The sequence below is a fragment of the Falco cherrug genome, chromosome 12, assembly GCF_023634085.1.
Source record: "Falco cherrug isolate bFalChe1 chromosome 12, bFalChe1.pri, whole genome shotgun sequence".
NCBI classification, from domain to species: Eukaryota; Metazoa; Chordata; class Aves; order Falconiformes; family Falconidae; genus Falco; species Falco cherrug.
This window is the reverse complement of record NC_073708.1, coordinates 34632125-34658672: the sequence shown is the minus strand read 5'-3', so window position 1 is coordinate 34658672 and position 26548 is coordinate 34632125. Positions and strand designations below refer to the sequence as shown.

At 44.4% G+C, this 26548-nt stretch overlaps 1 protein-coding gene across 2 annotated transcripts in view; it reads left to right on the top strand.

Moving 5' to 3' along the window:
- The window catches only part of NEGR1 (neuronal growth regulator 1), a 295944-nt gene that overhangs the window by 119638 nt on the left and 149758 nt on the right, over positions 1 to 26548 (top strand). For both annotated transcript variants that reach the window (XM_055724994.1, XM_055724993.1), the window contains exon 2: positions 18044 to 18276. In XM_055724994.1, the coding sequence (XP_055580969.1) occupies positions 18044 to 18276 (233 nt within the window). The remainder of the gene's footprint in view (positions 1 to 18043; positions 18277 to 26548) is intronic.

Genomic DNA, 26548 nt, shown 5'->3' with positions numbered 1-26548 from the left:
TTCAGTGGATGTGCTCTAGGACCAGCCCTGCAATACAGTGGAAGATAGTGGGAGATTTTGCAGAAAAATCAGCGTGTCAGAATCAATAGCCGTGATTATCCCGCAGTAACGACGTTTAATGGTCGTGGGCCATGTTCTTCAGACTGGATTACGGAGGCAAGCATCTGAGTGTCTGCTGCAAGAAGATAAAGAGCACCATTTGAGTGGAGATGGAGGTTTTGCTAAGTAATCGACTTCCTTGGCTGCCTTCTGTAAAAAGCTGAATTCCTCCTGTAAAATTTCTTTTCACAATGAGTAAGTCAAGTGGAAATACAGCATGAGAAATGAGAACAGGCTTCTAAGGTGCTCAGAAAAATGTTCATCCTATTAGCGGTACAGGGACAAAAAATAACAAGTCTAGGCACAACATTTGAAGACTTATATTTAAGGCATCCTCTCGAATTTATAATAACCCATATGTGTCTGGAACTCAATCTGATTCTAAAGACACCCGTAGGCCAGTTCTTATCGTTTTACTTTATTTGTGACTGTGGAGAGCATCACATTGCTGTTAGTCTTCCTTTGCTGTCCGTGCTGGTCAGGTACGGCACCCTGCACGTACACACGGCAACAGATCTCTCCGTCTCAAAGGCACGGAAAATGCTGCTGGTACTGAGATAATTAGAGCACGCAGTATTGCCCTTACCTCTTGCATCACCAAATCAAGCATAAGAAGGCACTGTTTCAGATCTTACATTGGTTTCTTCTACAAAACCTAGAAAACTAAGCACCAGATGAACCAAGGATTCAGTCAGGTTTATTATCTCCCAGTAATTTCAAAAGCCTTTTTCTTGTAATTTGCTATTCTAAAAGCAAACACTTTACCTGAATCTTCCATTATCTTGTACCATGAGACTTATTTAAATCTAAGTGTCAGTAATATGGAAGGGATTGGATCCAGGGTGTATCCTTCAAAAGATGGAACTTCAGAATACATGAATTGAAATATGAATACATGAAATTCTCTGGGATGCCACTATAGTGAAGTATGTCCTTTATCTGCTTTTGTCTCGCTCCCCCGTTGGTGCTAGTACATAAGCAGAGAGACCAGGACTGCCAAGAGGGATCTGTCAAACGCAGGACGCCTTGGAGTGGTTATCCAAAATTATTCCATTAGCTGCTCTTACAGAATACTTAGGACATCAGTGCATTGCATAAGATGCGGAGGTTTCCACCACAGTATCCAGCAGAGCTGAGGGCCACCGTGGAGCAGCTCCTTTGTGTTTCAGTTGAGACGTACCGGACTTGTTCCTGAAAAGCTCCAGCAGGGACTGGGGGGATTTTACAGCCCATTTGAGCGATGAACACAGCCCAGCATCAGCAGAACTGTTTCCTGAGCTGTGAATTTTCCCAAGGTAGGGTTCATTTTCTTGCTACACTGGCACTGTACAAGCAGCACGAGGAAAATTCATCACAGGGGAAGGACAGTGACCCCTCTCAGGTGCTGCGCTGGTGGGGTGGCCCAGCACCACGCTGAGATCCTTCCCCCCGGGGAGATATTTAATAACATTAATAATATAGTAGTAGTGGTACTATGGAGCAAGCAGCTGTGAGGTTCATCTGAAAATCTGGCGCTTGCTGGCAACTGCAACCTGAGGCATCCATGTGGCCAGTGCGTGTATTCACATCAGCCAGCCCAGCTCCATCTGTAACCTTTTCTTCCTCTTTTAAATAAAAAGGTTGTTCTTATTTCTCTTGAAAGATTCCTTATAGTGGACTGCAGCACAATTAAGTTTGCCTTTTTTTTATTTATTACTAATACCCCAAAAAGTAGTATATCAGCAAACTAAATGTTCCGGGGGATAAGCACAGATGAAATCATGTATCAGCCCTGGTAGAAGTCGTATGAATTATTTAGTTATTAGTTTGGGTGGAGAATTCTATTTCATGAAAGCCTTTGGTATTTTTAAATTTTATTTTCATTCTGCAGAGGGATGAAGATAACTCTCAGATATTTTCACAAAAATGGAATTGTTGAAATGGCCTTGTCTGCCAGCTGCACTTTCCTAAATGTATCATATACTGACCTGAAACGTGCTACACCTCCATGTAATGTCTGTTCTGCCTGACAAAGAGCAAAGATCTCAGTCATAGATCATTCTGAGTTTGGAGTAGGAACTGAATCTGGGACTAATGTAATGGCAGAAACTTCAGAGAAATGGGATGCTTCTCTTGTTCTGCCTCTTGGCTTATTTTCACCATAATGAAAAAAGCACCAGTGGCTGGTCACACACAGCACACTACCAGGCGGCAGAGAAACTGCTGCAAGGAAAAGTGTTAGTTGTAAAAATGCCAAAATACATTACAGAATGCCAGAATACTTTCGTTCAGTTTTTTTAATAAGTTTTAACACATTTTCTTCATTTAAAAAAACAAGGGAGTACTCAAATTCTTCCAAATGCAGAAATACTGACCCACTGCACCCATCTGCCAACCTGGGCAGGGTCCGAGTTAGCAGCTCAAGGGCCAGAGGGGAAGAAAGCTGACATCAAAATGTGCCAAGTCTCAATGGCATAGCTGCCCAGCGACCCCCAGGACACAACCAGCCAGGGGGTGCAGGGGTGCGAACCGTGCTGCTGCTCAGCCCTGCACCCCGCCAGCTGTGGATTGGCTGCAGAGCAGCTGCTTTGTGCTTTCCAGTCACATAACTGGTTTTATTTGATTTTTACTTGCTTTCTGCTTGCTTTTTTTTTAACATGCATTTTCTTTCTCTGAAATGCTAACAGTTACTCCGGCCTTCAGTGTGCAAAAAAACCCAAAAAAGCAAATCTAAAGAAATTTAAGTTAAAGGTGTTAAATGGGCACAGGCTGCCCAGAGAGGCTGTGGGGTCTCCTTTGGAGACATTCAGAACATGCCTGGAAATGGCTCCATGCAACCTGCTGGGGGAGACCCTGCTCTGGTAAGGGGTTAGACTGGGTGGGCTCCAAAGATGCCTCCCACCCCTACCTTCTGTGACTGTGATTCTGTGAATGTATGGAGCTCTGAGCAGTAACCACACTGGCAGAGGTATCTGAGATGGTGCTCATTAAATACGTCTCCAAAGGGAACAGGAGGCTGGACCCAGTTGGTCTCTGCTGCAATCAGTGACAAAGCACATTTACACCAGCAAGTGCAGGTCTGATCTTTCTCCATCTGTGTCTTCGTCCTCAGTGTTTACTGAGGAAGAAGAGCTTGGGAGAATCACTGAGGTTTGTGCTGGGTGGCAGTGGGAGGGGGGGAGCCCCCAGAAATGGGACTCACCTCTCTCCTCTGCCATCAGCCCTCCTGTCTTGGAGAGAAGCCCCAAAGGAGTAGTGCTATTTTTTTTGTTCTCAAAAAACATTTTCCACTGGTGAACATTGCAGAAGAAGAAGAGAATCAGAATCGCATTGTGAAAGAGGTTTTGCTGGGTTCCGCAGTGGGTGCAGCGTCACCCTTCCTGGGCGCTGCACAGGGCAGGCTTGCTGCACGGCTGTGCGTTCTCGGCCAGGTTTGCTCCCTGCTCTCACTGCTGCAAGGGCTCGTCCTAACCAGTGAGGCAGAAGGAGCTCTTTGCTTTGGGCAGCACCTTATTTATACCATAAAGGAGCACTGCAGCTTTTAATTATTTCATGTATGTGGGATGCTTTTCCGTGATAAACTATGCAAAAGTGGTTTTTTTTCTGTTCAGAATACTCCACCAGCATGCCTTGTAGAAGTGGGGGCAAAATGGTGTGGAGATACGCATGGATGCTGATGTTTGGGTGGGACTTCTGTTTTCTTTGTTTTGTTTTCACCAAGCTTTAAACTGTTTTTGTATAATAGGCTGGTTAAACTGCAGGCTAATAACTTAGTTGTCTTGGTTAGACATGCAGGTACCTTTGTGGCTGGTTATTTATCTATAAACTTGCCATCGCTGCTATAAAAAGGTTTGTAATATCCCAATAATAAATGCATTCATCACCACATCTTCTGTAATCACTGCAGTTCCTGAGCCACTATTTGGCACTCATTAGCTGAAACTCCCATTCACCTATAATTTATGAGAAGCATACAATTATGTGTTATCACTACTTCAAGTGATTACTACACTGTATGTTTTTAAGATAATGGCATGAAACACTCCATGATGAATTACACCTCTCTAGGTAGCTTTGCTTCTGTCATTAACTCTACTATTTTACTTAAACCAACCTGGAGAGAATTGTCTTGCAGGGTTGGTATTACCTCTCAGAGAAGAGTCCCAGGTCAATACTGATCCAATAAAGGACATGACACAGCACACAATTATCTCCCACCTCGCGTGTTGTATCTACTCATAGTGTAGATATTATTGTAAGGAAATCCTAAAATCCAAATTGTTTTCACTTGGAAAGAATGTTTTTTCATTAAGCCTTGATAGTGAAAAAAGCCTATTAGGAAGGGCACGTGAGACACAAACCCTGAATATTAAGAAATCCCTGGAGCCTGGGCAACGCTGACCTTTGCCACTGGTCTGCCTGGAGAAAGGAGAGGTAAAGCTGGCAGCTCCGCTGTGGAGCAGGAGCACCCACACCTTTCCTGTTGACACTTTTTTCTCACTACGTTTGATGTGTTTTACGCTTAACATCTAGAGAGGACCTCACTGTAGCCCTGGTTCTGCAGGCAGGTATTCATAACGTTCCCAGCACTGGGAGGCAAGGCAGTAGCTAGCAGGTTCACTGTGCTGCATGGTCCCAGTGCCCAGCCTGGCCGCAGAAGGGGGCTGCGGCGTGGGGAGGGGCAAGTGGGGCAGCCCGGGCAGGCAGGACAGCTGCCCTGCCAGCACAAGGGCACCTCCTACCCCTTGCCATGCTGCTCCTGCTGGGGTCTCTGGGCAGCGCGGCGTAGGGAACCACCCAACGGAGCACAGAGCTAGGTGTCTGCCTACATTCTTCTTTTATTGCATATGTTAAAAGACCGGTAAACAGCGTTTGCCATTTTTCCCCGTTACACCTGCCTTTTGCTTTAGTCTTCTAAAATGTCACAGAGGCAAGTGCAGAGAAAGTCTATATCAAGGGGGTCCGTGCATGTGGGAGCCCAGGATTCCTTGCCTGGCTGCATGCCTTCCTCTGGGGGACCTCCCACGGGGGCTGCCTGGAGACCCTGGGTCCTTCTCCTGGGCTGGGAGCTCCATCTCGGGTGGATATTTGCATTCAGCACGGTGAACCTCCAGTTTTCTCCTAGAAGAAGCTGGTGGGGCTGCTCCCTGCTCAGGGCACAAGCTATGTCCACTGCCTGCAAGCCTGCCTCTCTGTATTCTGCCAGTGCTGCAGCTGGTGCGAGCCCCGCATCGCCATGATGCTGTATTCATTATCAAATTACGGCATTTATGTAGATGCTGAGTATAAGAGCCATCCAACACTCATTATTTTATCCTGAATGTGTGTTACTGTAATAGTCTCCCCTTTGTAAGCCCTCATTTTTCTGTCAGAGCTTATTGCATTGGTGAAGAAACCTTTGTTTCATTTTAGCATGAAAAATAAAGACTAAGGTAACTGTTCTGAAACTGAAATAAATGCAGTTAATTAGTATAATGGCTGCTTTAATTCAGTTATATATTTCTGAATGCTAAAATCCTTCAATAGTGTGCTGTGATATTGAAAATTTGGAAAGTAACACTGTGTGTCCATGGAGCCAATGTTTTCTCGTTCTCTAGGCAAGATCCTTTGCCTTGCTGTGGTCTCAGAGCTTATGTCGCTTTTTATTCCTTTAATTTGTGTTTCAGTGTCATGTAGCAAAAAAGAAAGGGGGGGGGGGGCGGGAATCGCCATCTGGGTTGGCTTCCATCATCAGAAGAAACAGCTGACTTATATATTCCTATAAAATAAACATGATTGGCTCTTGAATTTTCAAAGAGCCCTCTCCCTTAAGAAAAGTGCAAAATAATAAAGACAAAACCATGCAGTGAATCAGTCCCTTACTTTTCTGCATTGGCAATTTCTTCTTCATAATTTCTGGAAGTCAGTGTTTCTATCTCCTACCTCTTTAGGAATTAATAAATATCAAATGTAGCAGCCAGCCCCTTTTTAATATTTCAAATAATATGATTAAGCTGGGAGTTAGTCTCTGAAAATGAAACCAAGACTATCAGAACCAATAATATTGTGTGATACCCTTTCTGAGCATTCAAAGAGAAAATACTATGTGTTTCCATGAAATAATTAGTAGCTAATAATTCTTAGCTTTACACTACACTGTTTTGTTCATTTTAGTATGAAAATGTATCTGTGAAAGGGGTGGGAAAATTTTCATATAAATGAAAGCAACAAATCAATGGATCGCAGTTGTGACACCAACAGCTTCTCGGTCCTTGCTGTGGAAAGAAGCCACTTCCCTGGGGCAGGAGGGAAACACGTCGTGGTGATGGGAAGGGGTGTGTGTGTGTGCGTGTACAATAAGCGTTAGAGGCCAGGAAATCCCAGTGGAGGTGGGCTTTTGCCTGACTTGGATGCACTGGCAGGTGTTGAGGCTGAAAGCGATACAGGTTAAAGTTTAAATAATATCAGCTGTAGAGCAAATTACATTTAAAATCTTGTAGAAGCAGAAGAGTAAACAGTTTTGCGACTAATTACTAATATTCTACTGATTTTCTATGTAAAATATTTGGGATATAGCGATTAATCTATGTTTTATCTGCAGATAGATTTTCTAGAATACTTAAAGCATCTCCATGAGTTTAATAAAGGCAAGAAGCTGGAGATATGTAATGAAGAAGATCTATTCTGCTTCCTCTCCCAGTCTTTTTGTCCTGCTTTCTCTCCCTGCCTCCTCTTTTGTTCCATCTGCAGGCTGGCAGGTACCTGGCAACTTTGTCACGGCCAGCTACAGAGCAGAAAATCAGATGAGTTCTCATGGTTAATAAACTATACATCGATTCTCTGAAGCAGTGAAAGTGGCAGAGGAGCAGAGCAGGGAGGTTAATTATGCTAATTACTCATGAAAATTCAGGTAGCACGTATACCCATTTATTTTGGGCAGTTTGCCAGATAAAAAGCTCATACCGTTATCTGCTCCTTTCGGAAAAGTCCATGGGTCAGCAAATATTTAAAGAATTATCTTGGTTTCTCCCTAAGTTTGCAGATCTCCAGTTCTGAGCTGCTATTTCATAAAGCAATGTAATGGACTGCTGAGAATCACAGAAAATAGAGGGTAGTAAGTTTGGAAGAACGTCTTTATTTAAAGGAGGTAATTACAAAGAAGTGTATTGATATGGTGCTAAATGAATTATTTGACTGCAAACACTGGGTAAAATGTCTCCAGCATGTCTTGTCTGTTCGGCTTGGAAGGGGAGGAGATGCTGTGACATCGCTAGCTCCTTCACTGTCAGTGCAACAGATCAGTCTGCTGTTTTCCCAAAGATGCCTCCGAGCAGAGGCTGCAGGAGGGAGAAGGCAAGGCTGGAGACTCAGCCACCACCCGCACAGCACTGCCGAAGGCCAGGAAGGGTTTCCTGCAGGGACCCCCCCGTAGCTTTGTCCTGAGGGGGCAGCTGTGGGGGGATCACTGCCCTGTGGCATCTCCTTCCCGATGCCCAGAGGGAGACGGGCTTTGGAGACTCTTCATCCTCCATTGGGTAGATATGCTGCATCTGTTGAACCTGACAAGCAAACTTGCTCTATAAAGGGGTTTGGTACCTATGGGGCTTTGCAGCCCCTAAAGAGCAGAATGCGCGCAAAGAGGGAAGGAAAGCTGCCCCTCTGTGCATGTTAACACCTCAGCGTGCCGTCAGGGCTCTCCACCACTGGTGTGGGAAGACAAAGATCACCGGAGACCGACTTGTTGGGGAGAAGGAAAGCCGGTAGCAGGGCGGGAGAAAGGAGGAGGGTTTGGCAGCCAGGTTGGCCAAAGGATGGCAGGAGCAGAAGCTGAGGTGGGCTTGGGGCAGTGGGGGGGGCAGGGCACTTGCTGAGAGGAGGCAGGACCCTACCAGGGGTGTCTGAGGGGGAGCAAAACAGAGTTTGCAGGACCTACGTTAAACGCTGCAAAGTTCACGAGTGTTTGCTGTCAGCTGGCGGCTGCACAGAGGGAGGAACTGCCATCTATATTCGATCCATGAGCACCACTTCTCCTTAATCCCAGCTCCTCTGTGCCGTTTCAGGAGTGCGGCATGCACGGATTCACGTGGGTTGGTGTTTGCTGTGAGCAGGAGAGGGCAGGCGGCTCAGCACGGGGGAGCTGGGCTGGGAAGGGGCACGTTCTTACAAAGAACCCTCGTCACATCGCAGCCGAGCGCTGCTGCCGCTCTGCAGGCAGAAAGCAGCGGTAACGGCACATCTAAGGACTTAGACGTGCAATGGGGACGTTCAGGTTGACACTCAATTCCAGGCAAAGCTGGTTATTTATTTTAGGTCTGTTTTGGCTGCTGTGAGGCAGTTTTGGGGTTCTAATTTTAAACTCTGTTTTCAAACAACTGCTTCTCTCTCCTGTTTTACATAACGCCTGTTCATCAGACTTTCCAGAAACTGCCTGTGCATGTTTCTGTCCCATCCACAACAGAACAGTCTCCCTCTGCAGGATAATTCAATATTTGCATGTTTCATAAAGAAATAGCAATACTTTTCTTTTTTTGTTTTGTTCTGGGCTTTTTTTTTGGGGGGGGGGGTGTCTTCCTAAGATTAAGATTTTTAAATTTTGTTGAGTCTTTCTTGTTATTAATGCCCTGTATGCCTTGTTTCCTGGGTGCAGTTCCTCTGTAATATTTCATGCTTGCTATGCCTCAGTGGTAATTCAGCTCCTGCAGCTGCAGCTGAGCGCTGGCCAGGCCTTCTCCCCAGGTGACCTGCTGGTCCTTGTGCTCACTCTTCCAGGCCTGGCAAGTTAGCTCCCTGAGAAAATGGTGAAATTTGGGCTACAGCATCTTTACACTCCGGATGCACTGAGCTTGTGGCAGTGCCTGTGCTGCTGGGGGGAGCGGGGGGCACCCCGAGGCTCAGGCACAGGGACAGCCGGGCTTGGTGTGTGCCAGCCCATGCACCTGCCAGCGATGCATCAGCTCCCGGATGGTCTGAGACTCTTGTCTCAGGTAAATATTTAAAAAAAAATAAAAATCTGGGATGAACATGAGCAGTTGCACAGGTGTTTTTTTTGTTTTTTTATGCAGAATTTCATGCTTTGAGCTTTAGTATACGAGAGAAAATTGATTTTGATTACAGTATTAAAAGGATCATCTATAGTTGCACCTGAGTTCTTTTTATTGTTCAGAGAATTTTCCCTAGGGTACCAAACTTTAAGTTGTTATTTGTAAGAATCCATGGAGAACCCAGAGAAGGCATTTATGAGACCACCAGGAAAAGGACTTTGCAGAAGTTCTTAGCAGGTTTCTGGTGTGATTTCCTAGTTCTGAAGCGTGGATCTATAACTTTATGTTCTGAGCTCCTGGGTGTTTTTCTAGGCTGAACCTCGACCCTTGTGTTTCTTTCTCCCCTTGCTGCTTAGCTCAAAACCAACCTCCTTTAAAGGAAGAAAAATTTTAGCAACACTTTTTTTTTTTTTTCTGTGTTCTGAGGAAAGTGGCTATAACTCAATGCCAAAACCAATTTCACTGTTAAACAAAAAGATGCTGCGGTAAGCAATAACAGCTCTGTTAAGAGCTTCACGTCTGCTTTGGTGCATGCTCACCCCATGCAGGGTGATGGGAAGGGGACGCTGCCATCCCCTGTGGGCGGTGCAGTCAGCTCCTCCAACACCTAAAGCACCAGTTATCTGAAACCATTAACATTTTCAGATTGAATCCTTCTAGGTGTTCAGGGGAAAGGGTTCAAGGACATTCAGTAAATTAGATGAAACTTTTAACCCAAATTGTGACAGAATTACTGGTTTTAGAGACACAAGCCTACACAGAAACGAGTCATGTGCTGATCTGGAATGCGTAGGGATGTGTTTCCTGGAGGAAGCATCTCACAGTACGTCACTGAGCATCTCCTCTGTATCAGGGATGTGTTTTGAACGGCTCTGCAGCTGGGCAGGGCCACAGCCCCCGGTGGCCTTCCTGGCCGGCCAGCTTTCCCGTGGCTCCTGGCACTCAGCTCCCACCTTCCCACCCGGGGGGAGCGGGGCAGAGATGGTGAGGTGGGAGCACTGGCAGGAGGTCCCTGAGGCTGAACGGCTGGAGTTAAAGGGTTGCAGGGATTGAATTTACCTACAGATTTATAAGACAGTTTTTAACTTGCTTACCCTTCCAGCCTTGCGATCTGGGTCCAGCAAGCAGTCACACCAGAAATGAGGATAATGGTCCCTTTTGGTCCTACTTGAATGAAGGACCAAAAAGGACTTTTTTCCCTGTGAAGTGCTGCCCGAGTGCTGCCCAGGTGTAACCCCGGAGGGTGTAGTGAAGGCCGTTTGGAGACAGGTGCACATCAAACACGCAGGGGACGTGTGGGACACGGGGCAGCCGTGTGCGCAGTCCGTGTGGTGTGTTCCAAGGGCAGCGAAGGGGATGCTCCAGCCCCAGCTGCACTGTGAAGGATCTTGTAAAAAGGGACCGTGTGCAGTTTTAATTAAGCAATTGGGAAGAACTGTTTTTTACAAAGATTAATAGGTCTATGTTTTAATTATGGGGGAATAATAGACTAGAGAGCTAGGAAAGTGGGAGGTATCAAAAATGAGAGGATTAAAAACTTTAAGGAAGCTGGGTGAGACTGTATTTTTCCATAGTTACAAATTGCAAAAGATCGTCCCCATTAATAATGATTGGAAAACTAATAAAATACCTTCAGCTGTATATGACAGGTAACATTAAAATCTATTTTCTATGCTTGTTGAGTAGAGAATTTCTGATTACAATCATCAGTTAAAAAGTAAATTGTTCTTTTTTCCAATCTTCCAAGTTTAAAAATAGAAGAATTATCTTCTGAGTTCATCTATAGTTTAATCAATACTTCTCCAAGCAATGTAAAGGTAAAAAGAGCAAAAGTCACTGTTTAATGATTGTTATGCTTTCTTCAGTTGTGCTACAGTGTTATTATTAACTTCTAAAAATAATCGGTCCTATGCATAGATTTTAAAAATTACTTTGCAGAAAATGCTGCCATGGTGTGCAGGAAGTTTAAAAACAGAATTTAAGGAAGGAGAGGAAAGGGGGAAGAGAGGGCAGGTCACTAATACTTGTCATTTCTACTGGTTGTCATCTTTTCAATAATTTATTTCTCATATATAACTGTAAGAAATGTTTTATTGTTGGACTTTATGAAACAACAGCATGCTTTGGCTTGAACCATCGGCCAGTGATCGGCAGGGATCGACCACAGCTCCCGCGTTCCTGGTGCTGAACTCTTGACCGTGCACCTTCAGTGATGGGATCCCACAGGGGTTTGTGTGTGCTGAACTAGAACCGTGCATTGCTCTGGTGTCATTATTTGATGTATTTCTGGCACGTAACATCAGGATGAGTTGAAGAGGAGTTGGGCTCTTAGCTCAAGGCTCAGACCCACCCTGAGGGAGCTGCAGTGGAAGGCTGCCAGATCTCCATAGGTTCACCTGAAATCAAAACTCTGCTCAAACTCACTTATCTGGCTTGGTGAAAATTTGTGTTTATGTTCCCTGTTATATTTGGAAGACTTAATGGGCAAATCGCTCCAGAGTGCAAACCTGAATTTTATGGGTTTAGTAAAATTTGCTTGGCAACTCCCGTTGTGGTATTTGTAGCGTGCTTTGCCCACCTAGACTGCTGTAGTCTTAAGGAACCAGAGGCTCTCACAGAGGACTTTGGTCAGCACTGCCCTGTGCGCTGCAGGACTGAACGTGGCCATTGCACTGCCTGCCTGAGTCGCACCCCTGCACGGGCATGGCGAGGGGCTGCTGGGACCCCTCCAGCTGGGTTCCCTGTAGTTCTTACCATGTTGCTTGCGCTGTCTTCTCTCATTGTAGCCGCCTTTCCTCCCCTGTCTTCACTGGCGAGGTGCCTGGGCCATGGCCGAGTGTACCCCGAGTGGCGCAGGGGTGCGGACGGGGAGGGCATGCCTGTGCAGCGAGACAGCCCACCTACACGGCGGAGCTGGCCCACCACAGCCTGCCAGCCAGAAGAGCCCATGTCTGTCTAGGCATGTTCATGTTTGTGCAATGAAAGCAACACAGAGTTATCACTTCTTATCTGCAACTCAAAAACTAACATTCAAATACCGTCCTTGGTTAAAATGAAGTGCATCCAGAGATCAAGCATGTGAGAAATGCAGCTGTAGGGAGAACTGCAGCAGCCGCAGGGAGAACTGCAGCGGCTGTGCCCAGGGTCACCTGCGGTGCTGCAGCCCGAGTCCACCCACACTGCTCAGAGCCCACGAGCTTGCTTGGGGTCAGTGCTTTTGTTGATCTCGGTGCTTATTTTTTGCAAATACGTACACGATTGGTTGGTCAAGTCACAAAAAACATGTGGAAGGACTGCTCTTTCATGGGAAATTATAAAGGTATGGGCAAAAAAAAGATAAAGCTTTTATTTAAAGGGGTAAAAAAATCCTTATTTCTCCTCATTTCTGTGTCTGCAGTAACAACAGTGCAGAAGCCTGGCCTCCAGTGGCCAGGAGCACACATCGGGGAATGTGTAGTCCAAGTCGCCTGCAGAATAGCTTTAAGCAATAACTGTGTTTTCAGAAATGAGAAGTGATTTGCAAACAGAAGGGATTAAATTTGTTAGATTAGAAAACATTCCTGAGATGAATCCTCTGATTACTTCTTCCGTGCAGTAAATACACAACTTATCCATTGCATCTTGCATGTCTAGTGGGAAAATACAGCAAGTTGGCTGCTATTTAACTTCAAGGCCATCCTGTGCAAAATATTGCAGGCAAATTCTGCAACATTTTCAAATCAGTTCACTCCCACAGTGTTAGGGAACTTGCATGGGTTTTGAGTAAAAGTAGAGAAAAGAGTGCTCTGAGCTTTTGAAGGAGCCTGTCTGAGGTAAAATATTTAATCTGTTTTCAAAGAACCTTATTTGGAATGTAATTTTTAGCTTGAAATTGTTGTGCTTCCACCATACAACATGCTTCATCAGGGTCTGAACAAGACTGAAATGTAATCTCCTAGTTACATTTTTAGAAATACCTTTGGTGATTTTTTTGTTTTATCAGAGTTGAAAATCTTTCTCAACAACTAAACATCTGTTACATTTTTAGTCTTTGGTTTTCATGTTTTACAGAACAGTTGTATACAGCGTACTTCTCGTTAATTAGTGGGGTATAGAAGAAAGTTGTGTTTAGCAGGATTTTATCTCTATCCATGATAATTGTGCACCTAAAAATTATAAAGCAAATTTTCGTATTTGTTTTAGGAAGTCATTTTGAGAAAATTTGTATATCAAGTAAAACAGCAAGAGGTCTCTGTTCCTTTCTGCACTGATGTATCTCCCCTTTTCTCAGCCAGACAGCCTTGATATCAGAAGGGCTGTGGTTATATGAGAAGTTTTGGGAAACTTTTGCAGCTGTGCCGGCGCTGGCTGGGAGAGAGCTCCTTCCCTTCGCAGGAGCTGGGACGGGGCTGTGTGCTGGGTTCGGCTGGAAGCAGCCCTGGGAGCACAGGGATGGCTCAGCCATTGCCGAGCAGCGCCTGCACAGCGCCGGGGGCTGTTCTGCTCCTCACCCCCCACAGCCAGCAGCTGGGGGGCACAGGGAGCTGGGGGGGGACATGCCGCGCCAGCTGCCCCCCCCGAGCCCAGGGGTACCCACCCCGTACGGCCTCACGCTCAGCATGGAGCGCTGGGGGAAGGAGGAGGAAGGGGGGCCGCTGGCAGCGATGGCGCTGGTCTCCCCCAGCCCCGTTAGGTGTGCTGGAGCCCTGCTGCCCTGGGGGGGCTGAGCACCTCCTGCCCTGGGAGGTGCTGGGGGAACGCCTGGGCTTGCTCTGCTTGTGCACACAGCTTGTGCTGTACCTGGGGAACTGCCTTCATCTCAGCCCACCCGTTTTCTCACTTTCACCCTCCCGAGTCTCTCCCCACCCCGCTGGGGGGAGGGAGCGAGCGGCTGGGGGGGCTGAGCTGCCGCCGGGTGTTAAGCCCCATCAGGGCCTTTCAGAACAGGCGCCGTCAGAAGGCTGTAAGGATGCTTCGGAGCTGCCACGACAGCAGCCCTGAGCACCCCCCTTCTTAGCATGGTCTGCATCTGATGAGAATTCCACTTTTGTTTTTAATTAATAACCAAAAATTTCAACTTTGTTTTGTTTTGTTTTGGTTTTTTTATTTATTAAGCAAGGATAATTATTTTCTTAGAAGCTGCACAGAGGGCAGGGAATTGGTGACATGAGGCTGGTTTTGTGTGCTGGGAGAGGAGGCTGTTGTTTCTCTCTTGTGGGAAGAAGCCATAGTGCTAGCGCTTTCTTGCATCTTTTTCAATGTGTGCATGTGTATAAATAACAAGGGAGTTAAATAAAATAGGAAATGCTTACTGAAACTACAGGCTACCTTCAAAACCACTCACTTATAACTGACCGTATCCAACTGCTTCAGAAATACCAGTAGAAAAGAAACGAATTGTAGAAAAACATCAGCGAGTCTGATGTTTCTGTGCTTCTCCCCAGTCTTCTGTTCATTAGGATCAGTTTGAAAATGTTCACGAGACTTTGAAAGTGGCTCCTTGCCTTCTCCAAATGGGACCAGACCCCACAAAACTCCTCCTGCAGCGATTCACAGATATCTGCTGTGCTCCTCATCCTCAAAGTGATACTTCCCCACGACATCCCAATTCCCTGTTATATAAACTGATGTTTTATCCCATATTGTATGCAGCTTCTCTCAGAACCCTTTCAGATTTCATGTTGAGATCATTAATTAAATGAATGAATAGTTATTTTCATTATCTATTTCTGAAGAATTTCAGCCTGATGCTTCTAGTTTCTTATTCCTAAAGGGAATGTCATTTCTCTGCTTAAACAATACTGCCATATGCTTAAGCTACGAAATCACCATTTTCTGCCATCTAACAGTTCCATAGTTGTGCTATTTTAATGTTTTATCAAAGAGATGAGATCTATTGCATTCTCTTCTTCTGTTGGATTTCCTTCATGTAAAAAACCTCTTTATCAAATAAAAATGTCCCATTAGTCTGTCGCACTTTGTATTACCTTCCTTCAACTTTTAAAGTTGTTTTAAAGCCTTAAACTCTATTGTGGGCATGGTGGTTAGCCTCAAATTTGCCTGATTCACTCCCTACATTTCCGTAAGTGGAGATAATACATTTATGGTTTCCCAGTCACATAGCATCACTTTCAGACTGCTTAAAAAAACCACCCCACATGCTCCGGGGTTTGCAGTTGCATGCTCTCAAACGTGAGCCCGTCAGGGTTTTTCTCTGCCCTTGACTCCATTAGCTGCTCTGCCTTTTCCCACATGAGAGATGGCACCTTCTTTATGGGAAACTGGAGTACAGCGCCCAGTTGGCTTTTGAGCCACAGCTAAATATCCTCAACCTCACTGCAGACAGGCTGTCGTACCCATCAGCTGGTGAAGGTCCCTCTGCACGCTGTCTCTGCCCTTTTATCCCCTCACTTCTCAGGCACCGAGAGGGACTCCCCTTGCCGGCCATTGCCTCCCAGACACCCTTCTCACAGTCTCATTTTCCCATGCTCTCTACCCAAGGTATGACCATTTGATTTTGCTCAGGTCTCATCTCCTCCCACCAGTCCTCCCTTTTCTTTATGACAAACGTTTTCTTGTCTATGGCAAGGTGGTACTTGAAGTATCTCCAGTGTTTCTGTTCTCGTATTCTCATACTTTACACAGTCCTCTGCTCTGCCGGTGTTTACTGGTTTTCTTCCCGTCATTGTTTTCTTTCCTCACTTGCTGCTCTTTCATGCATTTTCCTGGCTGCTCACAAAAATCATCATTCTGGCTGAAGTTCCAGAGAGCATCCCTGGTCTGTCATGTCAAGTAATTGCTTTCAGTCAAATGCTGCAAAGCAGAATGTAGACATCCCAGCATCACTTGAACACACAGTTGAAATGTCCGTGGGATGGAGGAGTGGTCTTTAGTGTCCTTTCTGTCTCTGGCTCTCCTGCCTGTCACCAGCGTCACTCCCCTCTTTCCAGATGATAGAAAAAGTTGACGGCTATTCCAAAGCCATCAATTACATTAACAATCAGATCATCTCCCGGGAGCGGTTTTATCCCTGCAGCCTGTGTGCTGCTGAGTGGCCTCTCCTTTACCTCTCCCAGCGACAAGGGTTCCTCAGCTCCAGTGCAGCTTTGTGTCATACAGCCACAGAACCACAGAATCACTGAGGCTGGAAAAGACCTTTAACCCCATCAGGTCCAACCCTTAACCCAGCACTGCCAAGCCCACCACTAACCCTTGTCCCTAAGCGCCCCATCTACATGTTTTTTGACACTTCCATGAATAGTGATCCCACCACGTCCCTGGGCAGTCTGTTTCAGGGCTTGACCATCCTCTGGCATTGCCCGTTCACCGTGGCCACAGCTCTGCCCGCCCGAGGGTCAGAAGTCCCCCACACTCGCACCAGCGCTAGCTCACCCCTGCGGGCATCCCGCCCCAACAACCTCTGCCTGCCTTCTGATGTACTTCACTGTGCTAAGAAATGCTGTCAGCTGTATTCACTGGCTTCTTACCACTTTTTCCGCAGTTTTAGTAACTGTGTTTGGTGCCGTGCTGTTCTTGGGCCTTGTCAGTGGTGTTTGGTAGTATCCTTCACAGTGCACGTCTCCTCATCCCAGTGTGCAAGTGAGCAGCTTCAGACGGAAGGCTATTTTAGAGAGAAATCACAAATGTTTCCTAACGTGCAATACAAAATATTGACAACAGCAGCATGTTGCAGTGTTTAATTACCTTAGTACAAGGTTATACTTCTGTTATGCCTGGGTGGCTTTTTTTTTTTTTGGTTGCATATCTACGGAAAGGATTTTCAATTAACATTGACCTTTAATACTCTGACTGGTTTTGGATTCTACAGAAGGTGAAACGGACTACAAATTAGGTTTTGCAATATACCTTGTTCTTTATATTTCTCAACTGATTAGTTTCCGACAGTTTGCAGTACCTACACTGGTGCATTCAGCTTGCAATTCCCTTGCAATCTCCGGTGCCATGTTCAAACCCCCAAGATATTGTGTAGAAATGCTGTCAGACTCTTCTGATGTAGGTGTTTTCATTCTCCAGCTGTACTTCTTTACTCTTAAAAAACCCAAAACCCACACATACACACACACACAGAAAAAAACCAAAAACCAAACCAGTGTTTACTTTATGGAGGAATATTTTTGAACTAAAATTTAGAAGGAAAAAATCTGTCTAGAGTACATCTGCTTCTGATTGTAGGGGTGTTGTTATTCACTGAGCTCCAGTTATGGTGGCTATTACACCCCAAAGAGCACTATTTTTAGTTATTATTCCAGTAATAATTGTAAAAAAGCTGAAATATGACATAATAAATCACATTTGTTCAAGTCACTACCATACCACAGCTGTTTAAAAAAAATGTTTCGTAGGACTATGCTTTATATTGCATGGCTGCTGTCAGCAGGGAAATCCATGCTAATCGAACGTATGTTTGCTTTAAACGAGATGTCTTGGATGTGATTAGCAATGACAAATCTAATAACCCCCTGAAAAGAAAAAAAACCATTGTTTTGGATTCTAAGATGCCATTATAGTTTTTGGTGAGAAAAGTCTCCTGGTTCCTTAACTAAGCAAGCAGAAGTTTATCATGCCTTAGGAGAAAGGCAGAACTTGGTGCAGACACCCATGCCCCCTCCCGATCCTCACAGGCTGAGGCTGGAGGACAAAAGGCTGCCCCGGTGAGGCCACTGAGTCCAGTTCAGAAATAACTGAGACTTTCTGCCTACTGCTCCGCTGACTGCTCACAGCAGGGGAATCAGAAAGGAAGGGCATAGCAGAAAAAAATATATTTATTGTGCATTTGCAAGACAGGCTTTTGGTTTTATGGTGGTTTGTCAATTAAAAAATTATTTGTATTTTGAGATTCAACTCTAATATATTACAGCTATATTCAGTCTAAAAATCAATAGCAAGTTAATGGTATTTAAGAGCTCCTAAGTTTTTGTAATTACCGGTTTCACCTTTTTTTGCAGGTGTTACTTGGAAGATGGAGCGTCAAAAGGTGCCTGGCTCAATCGGTCGAGTATTATTTTTGCTGGAAGTGATAAGTGGTCAGTAGACCCTCGAGTTTCAATCGCAACAGCAAACAGAAGAGAATACAGCCTGCAGATACAGGACGTAGACGTGACAGATGACGGTCCGTACACTTGTTCTGTGCAAACTCAACACACTCCTAGAACGATGCAGGTGCACTTAACTGTACAAGGTATGTGTTTAAACAAACTGTTATTGGAGATGTACTAGACAGAAATAGTTTATGGATGGGAAGTGTCAGCTAAGCACATTTTAAAGCTTTTTTTTCTATCTGTCTTTCTTTTTTCTTGGATGTATGTAACCAAAGATTTGTATGTGGCTCTGGGCCCCTGCAAACATAATTAGCCCAGAAGGGTCTCCAATTTGCCAAAATCAGGTTTAAGCCCTCACTCCTGCTCTTCTGACAATTGAACAAGCTGTGAAAATATGAGAGGGAAATACCAGTGCACTGGCTGAGGTACAGGTCCCCGCAGCAAGACTCTGCCGGTACCCGTCAGTCTGGTGCGGGTCTCCTGCATGGCTCAAAACACACTTGTTTGGCGCCGTATTCAGCCTGGTCACCATGTAAAGGGGCACAATCAGGTGCTGAGTTCATAGAAGGTTTACAGCCTTTGCATGTTAAATTGATACCAAATATTGCCAGAAACACCCCTGTTTCCTTTACGATGGGAAGATGCGTTCAGAAATAGCCAGTGCTGCTCCTGCAGCATGCCGTGGAAGGGTCCCTGTAGATCAGGACCCAGCTGTCCTTGGGGACGGAACAAGGCCATGAGACGTGCTTTAATCATCATGTAATAAAAGTATCAAGTAAAATTTGACTGATGGGTGCGGTCAGAAAGACGCCAGAGTGCATTCTGTCGTGCAGAATTTGCAGGCGGCACAGCCGTCAGCCGCACCGGCACCCCGACAGCCCAGCTCCAAGTTTCCACAGGACTATTCTGATGTGAGTTTTAAAGGAGGAAAGGTTTTTTGTGTGGTTTGTGGGCTCCTTCAGAGGCAGCTGCTTGAGGGCAGCCTGGGAGAAAGCACAGAAGTGCTTCATCCCGTGGTGCAGGGCAGCAGGTCACTCCTCGGGAAGCTGGTCACCTTCCTGGCACAGCTCAGCTACAGAGGGGGAGGCACCTGGGCGCGTCGCCCCCCCGGCAGCCCCGCCGTGCCTTCTGCCCTCCCCAGAGCACTCGGCTTACCGGCCTGCCTGCACGCATCCTACTCCCCTGAAGCTTTAAGTGTGAAGGTTTCTGTAAATTTTATTGGCATTTAAAAGATGCAGTATTTCGTTTGACTTCTCCAGTGCATGCCGTCACAAGCATTGTTATAAAAACAAGAAATAACTCATTGGCTTAAGAAAAGCAAAGCTAGACTGCATAATGCAATTTTCCAAAAATAGAAATAGAAGTTCTATTAGATTTAGAAATTTAACATAAAGCAGTAAAACCAAAATAAGTGGAGACAAAGTAAGCTGATTTTGCATTTAATTCCATAGTTTTTCTTTCTTCCTGACCAGTTTTCTGACAGAAATACCGAGATCCCACTGTTGTTAGTAACAGCGGTCTGTTCAATTCCGTGAGGCAGTTTTCTGTTATAAGCGCTGCAGAACAACCATGTGAGTTTTACACCCGTGAAGGTCATATTTATTGTATGGTTCCAGGGTGAACAATTCTTAGTTTTGATTGTCTTTGTCATAGTTAATGCCCTCATGCAAGGGGCTAAAAAAATTGGGAAATGAATTGTATGTATAAAACATATAAATAGGAGCTTAAAATCAATTAGGCTAACTACAATTATATAGAGAAATAATAACTCAATAGTTAAAATATGCATAATTATTAAGCGATTGCATTTATATCTTCAGAAATGCAAAGTATAACCTAGGGCTTTAACTTATTAGTCTTTGGTGTAATCATCATTAATATTTCCTTTTGCATTTTTATGAGTAATAAAGCAATGAATATAAACCAGAAGAATTTAAATGGCAATCTCTATTAATCCATATGGCACACCAAAATCCCTTACAAATAACATGTACGAAATGCTTCTGAAACTAATTATCCTTAACCACTGGACCTTTAGAACCCGGTGGTTTGTAAGACTGTAGCTCTGTAAGAGCCAAGTGCACTGCTTGCATAAAGAACATTATTTTGTTAGTGCAGCCAAAGAGCTGTCTCTTGGCCAGTTTTATAACTTTCTTCAGTTGCATGAGGCTGTTGCATGAGGACCTGCAAACGTACTGTTTATGGGGGGCAGGGGGGTGTTCAGGGATTGCAGAAGTATTTGTATGCTATCAGATTGGGAAGCTGGAATGAAGAAGCTGTGACAGTATCAATTAATATTTGGATTGTCTATATATATGTCTGCAATTACTCCAATGTTATTTCAGTTGTATTTTATGTAGGAAGTAGGGACCAGCTCCATGAAGCATAGCCAGGACAAGTAAGCCATTTTCAAGATTATTTTAAAAAAAAAAAAAAAATATCACTGTCCCTGTATTTTTCCCTGTGTAGCTCTGTTAGCACTTGGCAAGAAGGGAAAGCTGCTGAGCTCCCTGCTTGCAGAGAGAGGCCCTGCACCCGCTGGGCAGCAGAGTGGCATCAGCAGCTCTGGATGATGCTCCATCCCATCTCGGTGCAGATTGTGGCTATTCCTCTCCATTCCAGCTTGTATCTTTATGTGCATATTACTGTAGATATTAATAATTATCAGCCATGCAGTGGATGCTCAGCAGAAGGGATGTGAGCCATACGAACTGCTCATCCCACGTGGGTGGGATCCCACCTTGGAGCAACACTGGGGTTGGCACGGTAATTTAGAGAGACCTGCATCACACTTACTGCTGGCGTCACCTGTCTAGCAGACCTGCACGGGTCTGCTGCATGTAAGCACTTTACATCGGGCCACTTCGTACTTAGAACAAAGCCATCACTTCACCCTCCACGTGCTGAGACTAGGATGTAAGGATGCAAGATTCATGCATCCTTTGAGATGGAGATTGACCTGTCTGAAAGTAACCGAGACTGTAAATGAAACATCAAAGAGCTAATTGCTGCTATAAGCTTATATATCCTTTCCTGCTGAATAGGGTTCATAGGGATGATATAATAACATTTTATAGAAGCAGTTTTATGTTTCCTTTTAATATTGTTCATTGCTTTGTATTTCAAGATTAGAAACAACTTCTGCTATTGGGGAGAAATAAATGAAAGGCAAAGCAAGCCTTTTGCCAAAGTAAAATCATTCCGTCAAAGGGCTGGGCTTCCTTTTACATTTTGAATAAATGATCAGCCGCAGACCTAGAGCAGCACATGAAATAACAGAGGAAAAAGAAAATTTAAAAGCAAAATCTTAGCCCTTTAAAATTCCTCTGCCCTACAGGCTGTATTCTGTCGAGTAATGTTGAAAGAAGACGTTCTCCTGCTGAAAACAGCAGAGCTGGAAGAGCTGGGGGTATGTGCATTGGGTCACAAATTAAATGAATGAAGACTTATGTGTGATCATAAGCTCTCAAATAGGTTCAGACTCCAGGCTGCAAAATTATTTGCTGTGAAACTCCACTTTAAAAGCCATGTAAATTCAACACACTCTCTTTTTTTTTCTTTTTTTTTTTTTTAATTGGTGTATGTATGAGGTTTGTCTATACACACAGAACCAGCAGCTTCATTTTGAGTATCCTCTTCTCTGCTGTTTGGGGTGACAATTTCTAAACATATTCCTGTAAGTGTTTCGGAGAATAAATACATTTTAATGGGTTAAAGATGCCTTAATTACCATGTGTAAAACATAGAGAGGTAGCATGATCGTAAATAACCACAGTGGAAGGGAAGCAGCAGCCACTCCATCCCTGCTCCAGGCACGGATGCAGGGAGCAGCAAGACCTCGTGGGATTTGGCCACAGCCAAGCAGGGAGCTCTGGCAGAGCTTGAAGTTGAGTTTCAGTCTCCCAAATCCCTGCCTGAATGAGACCACCAAGTCTACGTCACTGTTACTTATTACATAATTACACCTTTTCATACCAAGAACATTAATCAAGATATAATTAATAAAAAGAGAAAAGCCTAATGTGTCTTTAGCCCACACTGACATCCGTGAAAGAAAAATCACATAAAAGCGAGGAAGATAATCCAGTTAACTTTACTTCAGTGACCTTAATGAAAAGAAGTGAGAATTATGAAGTAATTAATTAAAAGTTTAGAAGGTAGGAGTTTGTAATCAACGCAGTCTACCTCAGTGCCAGATGCTTTATCTGCAAAGTCATGAACTGCAGATGATTTAAACATCAGATGTTTGCCACAGTAAAGTAAAAAAAATTAAATGCCTCTTACCACCCTATATTGCTCATAATTTTTCTAGCACAAGGTTGCTATTTCTGCCATTTCTAATCTGACATTTATTTTACCAAAGTTTAAATTGCATCCTCCAAGCTGTGTTTCCCTTTCAATTTGCAAAAATATTAAGACATGTTTATCAGCGTCCTTGAGAATTAATTTTGCCGCAGGGCAGAGCGACAGGTCGCAGCCCAGAGGCTCCGGCTCGCTCCGTGTGTCAGGACGCAGTAATGATGCCCTCATGGCATGTGGGGAGAGGGCAAGTCAGGCTCCTGGTTTGTGACCCCAGGGAGATCGAGGCCAGAAAAGGGTACTCAGCAGGACCTCAGCCGCTGAGGGAGGGTCACCGGGATGATTAGGAGAATGAAGAACTCATCTGAAAGAGATTGCTTTGTTTAACCTAGTGAAATGAGGGCTCGGGGAGAGTTTTGTTATGCTTTATTAATACGCTTCGTGTGGGCCCCAGGGAGGGCGAACAAACATACTGGCTAAAGGAGAGCACTTGTACAAGACTAGGCAAATCCAGCTTAGCCATGTGTGGATTTTAAGGTGAGGTGAGGGGAAGGTGCTAGTCCCCGTCGAGTTGAGGATGGGCTGTCCAGGGACAGTGGCCAGGGTTTGGGAGAGCAGTTCCCATGGGGGCTGGTGTGTGACCATGATACTGGTGAGTGAGGTTTGTGACCGTGGTCTTCCTAACAACGGGATTTGACAGCCCCGTTTGCCTCCTTGAACACGAGCAAGGAGCCTAGCAATGGTCCTGGTGACAGCAGCGCTAGGATCCACTGGCACAGTCTGGACCAAGGGGTGGGTTTTCAGGGCTGTATTTTGACCTGTCATGGATGCATGGCTCGAACAGGTCCACGGTTTAGGCTTTGAGGTGTAGATAACAGGTGTCATTCCCTTTGCCATCCCCTGTCTCCAGCTCACCATGGTGTCTGCTGCCCCTGCTGCACCCTCTGCCCTCCCCGTCCTGTCGGAGCCCTGTTCCCAGTTACATCAGTGCTTGCCATTGGTACCACAATGCCACAATGCTAATGTTGGGGAATCGGTGATACAGCAACTTTCTTATATTAGTTATTTGACATCTTAATTTCTGCTTTGGTCTAGCCCATGCTGGGCACGTCTGTGGCTCCTCCCAGGACAGACCGCATGCGTGTGAGACACAGCACTTGCTCCTGTCCTGCCCTCTCAGCATCATCTCATTTCTGTACGTAACCAGCGCTTGACATGGTGTGCAGGTGAATAAATCAGTTATCTATGTAAATGCGATTTATAGATTCAGTCAGAAATCACAACCTATTTTTTTTATTTAAACATGTATAATATTTCCCAAGTAGTACTCAAGGCCCTTTTTCTGTTTAATAAACCTCCTTAATGTCCCCTAAATATTAATGTATTGATTTAGTCTTTGCAATGTTTGCGAAGTCTAATTTGTTTCCTCAACCAGGCCAAGAGGGACTTGCATTCGGAGCTAAGAGATATATCTTACCAAAATTTATTTAAAGTGGGGCAAAATAAATATGCAAAAGACTTCTAAAATCATATAACAACCACTTTCCAGCTAAAACTGACAATCCATTACTCTTTTAAATTGCTAGCACTCGAGTAGGATGTCAGGTTTTGTTATAAAATTAACTCGCTGGTGCCAGCCACTGTTATCATCTTGTCCCTGCTCAGCACAAGAAGAAAAAGAAAAATTTTTCCGGAGGTGGAGGCAGTTGCATGAGATTTGCTCAATGACAGAGGCCCCCAGTCAAACGAGCCACCCACTCCAGCAAAGAGCATACTTGGACTTGCTGTTACCGAGCGCTGCATCCACCATCGTTAATGCATCATTAATGACTGATCAGAATGTTTTCTCCAGGATTTGTATTTTTTATCCATTCATTAAATTCCTCCCACATTTGTACCTCTCACAGCATTCAAATGAGCTGCAGGGGATCTCTCTCTATAATATGTATGAATGGCTTTTCCCCTTCTTTAACAGACTTAAATCGTGGAAAATGTTTGCATTAGCGGGTGATCTCATTTACAAGGATGTAAATCAGAAATGGTTTATCTGTTGTAGACCAAGGCTCTACTAGTACGAAACTCATAATTCTGCAGTGTCGGAGGTGCTTTACAGTCAGAGCTGCAGCTGAATTTCCATTGTAAGTCTGAAATTTCCATCTTCTGAAGTCTGCAGCCAAAGGATAATCTACACAAAATAATCATTTGCTCTCTGGTCTGAAGTATATTAGTGCTGTTACATTTGAATTAAGTTGAATGAGTTGTTTTGTGACCTGTGGGAGTCTTGCGAAAGTTGTCATTATAAAAGTTCTCTGTGTTCAACAGCATCCAAAGCATCTCTCAGCAACTTCTCACATTATACAGCAATGACAGAAGCAGAAGTAAGGAGGGGGAAATACAAGGTAAAGCTAAAGAACCTCCAGAAAACGTAGGTCAAAGAACCTTATAATCTAATGGAAAGAGCAAAAATTTACATGATGAAACTGGGTTTTGCATTCATGAGCTTAGTTAGGTTCTCCATCCCCTCCTCCACCAAGCTAGAGAGGTGCATAGGCAGCCTGCTGCTTCCTGCTGGGCACAGAATCACTCTGCTCTCTAAAGCACTGGACCAGTAAGCTCCCACCCTATATAAAGAGGCAACCTCCCTCAGATAAAACAAAAACAACCATTGGGAGTGTTGCGTGGAACCCAAGGTATAAAAATAATTATGAACCTTTTTGAAAGACAGATTTGAAAACAGTTTTTGGAAAGAAAGGCAATTCAGAATGAGAGTTTGTCCAAGGGTGAGCTGGTGGCTGTGCCTGTTCCATGCCATGGGTCACTTCTGGTCCCTACTGGCATTAAGGCAAATACAGGTCAAATCCATCCCTTTGCATGAGAATGATGTGAAGTGGATGATGTGAACAAGAACTGTTGGGCCAGCTTTTACTTTTTATTGTTGTTCCCTTTTAATTAAAGTGTGGGTAACCTCCATAGTCCTCCACATCTCAACAAAAAGGCTTTTGTTGAGGATCCTACAATCAGAAGTGTTTGACTTAAAAATGTCAAAATGATTTCATGGTTAACACCACTCAGTCAGGATTCTGGGCAGCCTTATCAAGTGTTTCTAGAGCTCTGCCAGAGCACCCCCCTGCCTGGAGCTTTAGCATTGTGCTGCCCACTAGCAGAGAAGATGCTGACCCCACAAATACACGTGTCTGGGCATGCTTAGGGAGCTGTGGGACACCAGTACCAAAAGGCACTCACAGCAGAACATGATGTGTGATTGCATCAGATAGTTTGGGAAATTACCAAGGCTACCAAACCTACTTCTTGTTTATGATTTCTTATTTACTGAATATACCTTTATTGAGATTCCCTATCTATGGAGTATGCTGCTCCCACTGAATTCAATGGCAAAAATCCTGATAGTTTCACTCAAGAAACAGTCAACAGTCATGACAAGGCTTGCTTGGAACACTGACATGGAAATGCTTTTTTTCCTGTTGTGCTACCTCGGAAATACAATTGCCATCTGAAAACAGAGCGTGGCAATGCAGAGATTTTAATTACAATGACTTTATCTAAATGCAATTTCTATATTGAAATTGAACAGATCCTCCATAACTTTATTTTGCAACTGTAATGAACTGTAGGAGTATTGTTTTGAAGACACACATTTGACTTATAACATTTTCAAGGGCTGGGTTATAGGTTAGTACGTGTTTTCCTGACTGCCCTTACTACGGGCTCTATTATTCCCTCTCTGAACACCTCTTTGCCATCCTATTGATTCAATTAAAGGCAATTGGGCTGGCCTGGAAAAACTGAGATAGTAATTATTTTGTTATTCACTGCCATCATTTCCACACTGCAAGTGTTTTTGAAACTGTACCCTGAGTAAGCAGTATAATATTTTACAGAGCTTTCTGCCTGTCACAGTGAACACTGTGATTACTGTGATTTATCTGATTTATATTTTTTTTTTCCATTGGATTTCCTGTTACTTTCACTTCTGTAGTTTCAGACTGTCACTTGTCAGGAATAAAAAAAGGTGTCCTGTAGTTGAAGGTTTAATTTTTGCTTGGAATGTTGTTACAAAGGATGTTAAATAGCATTGGAGTGCATGGGAGACCA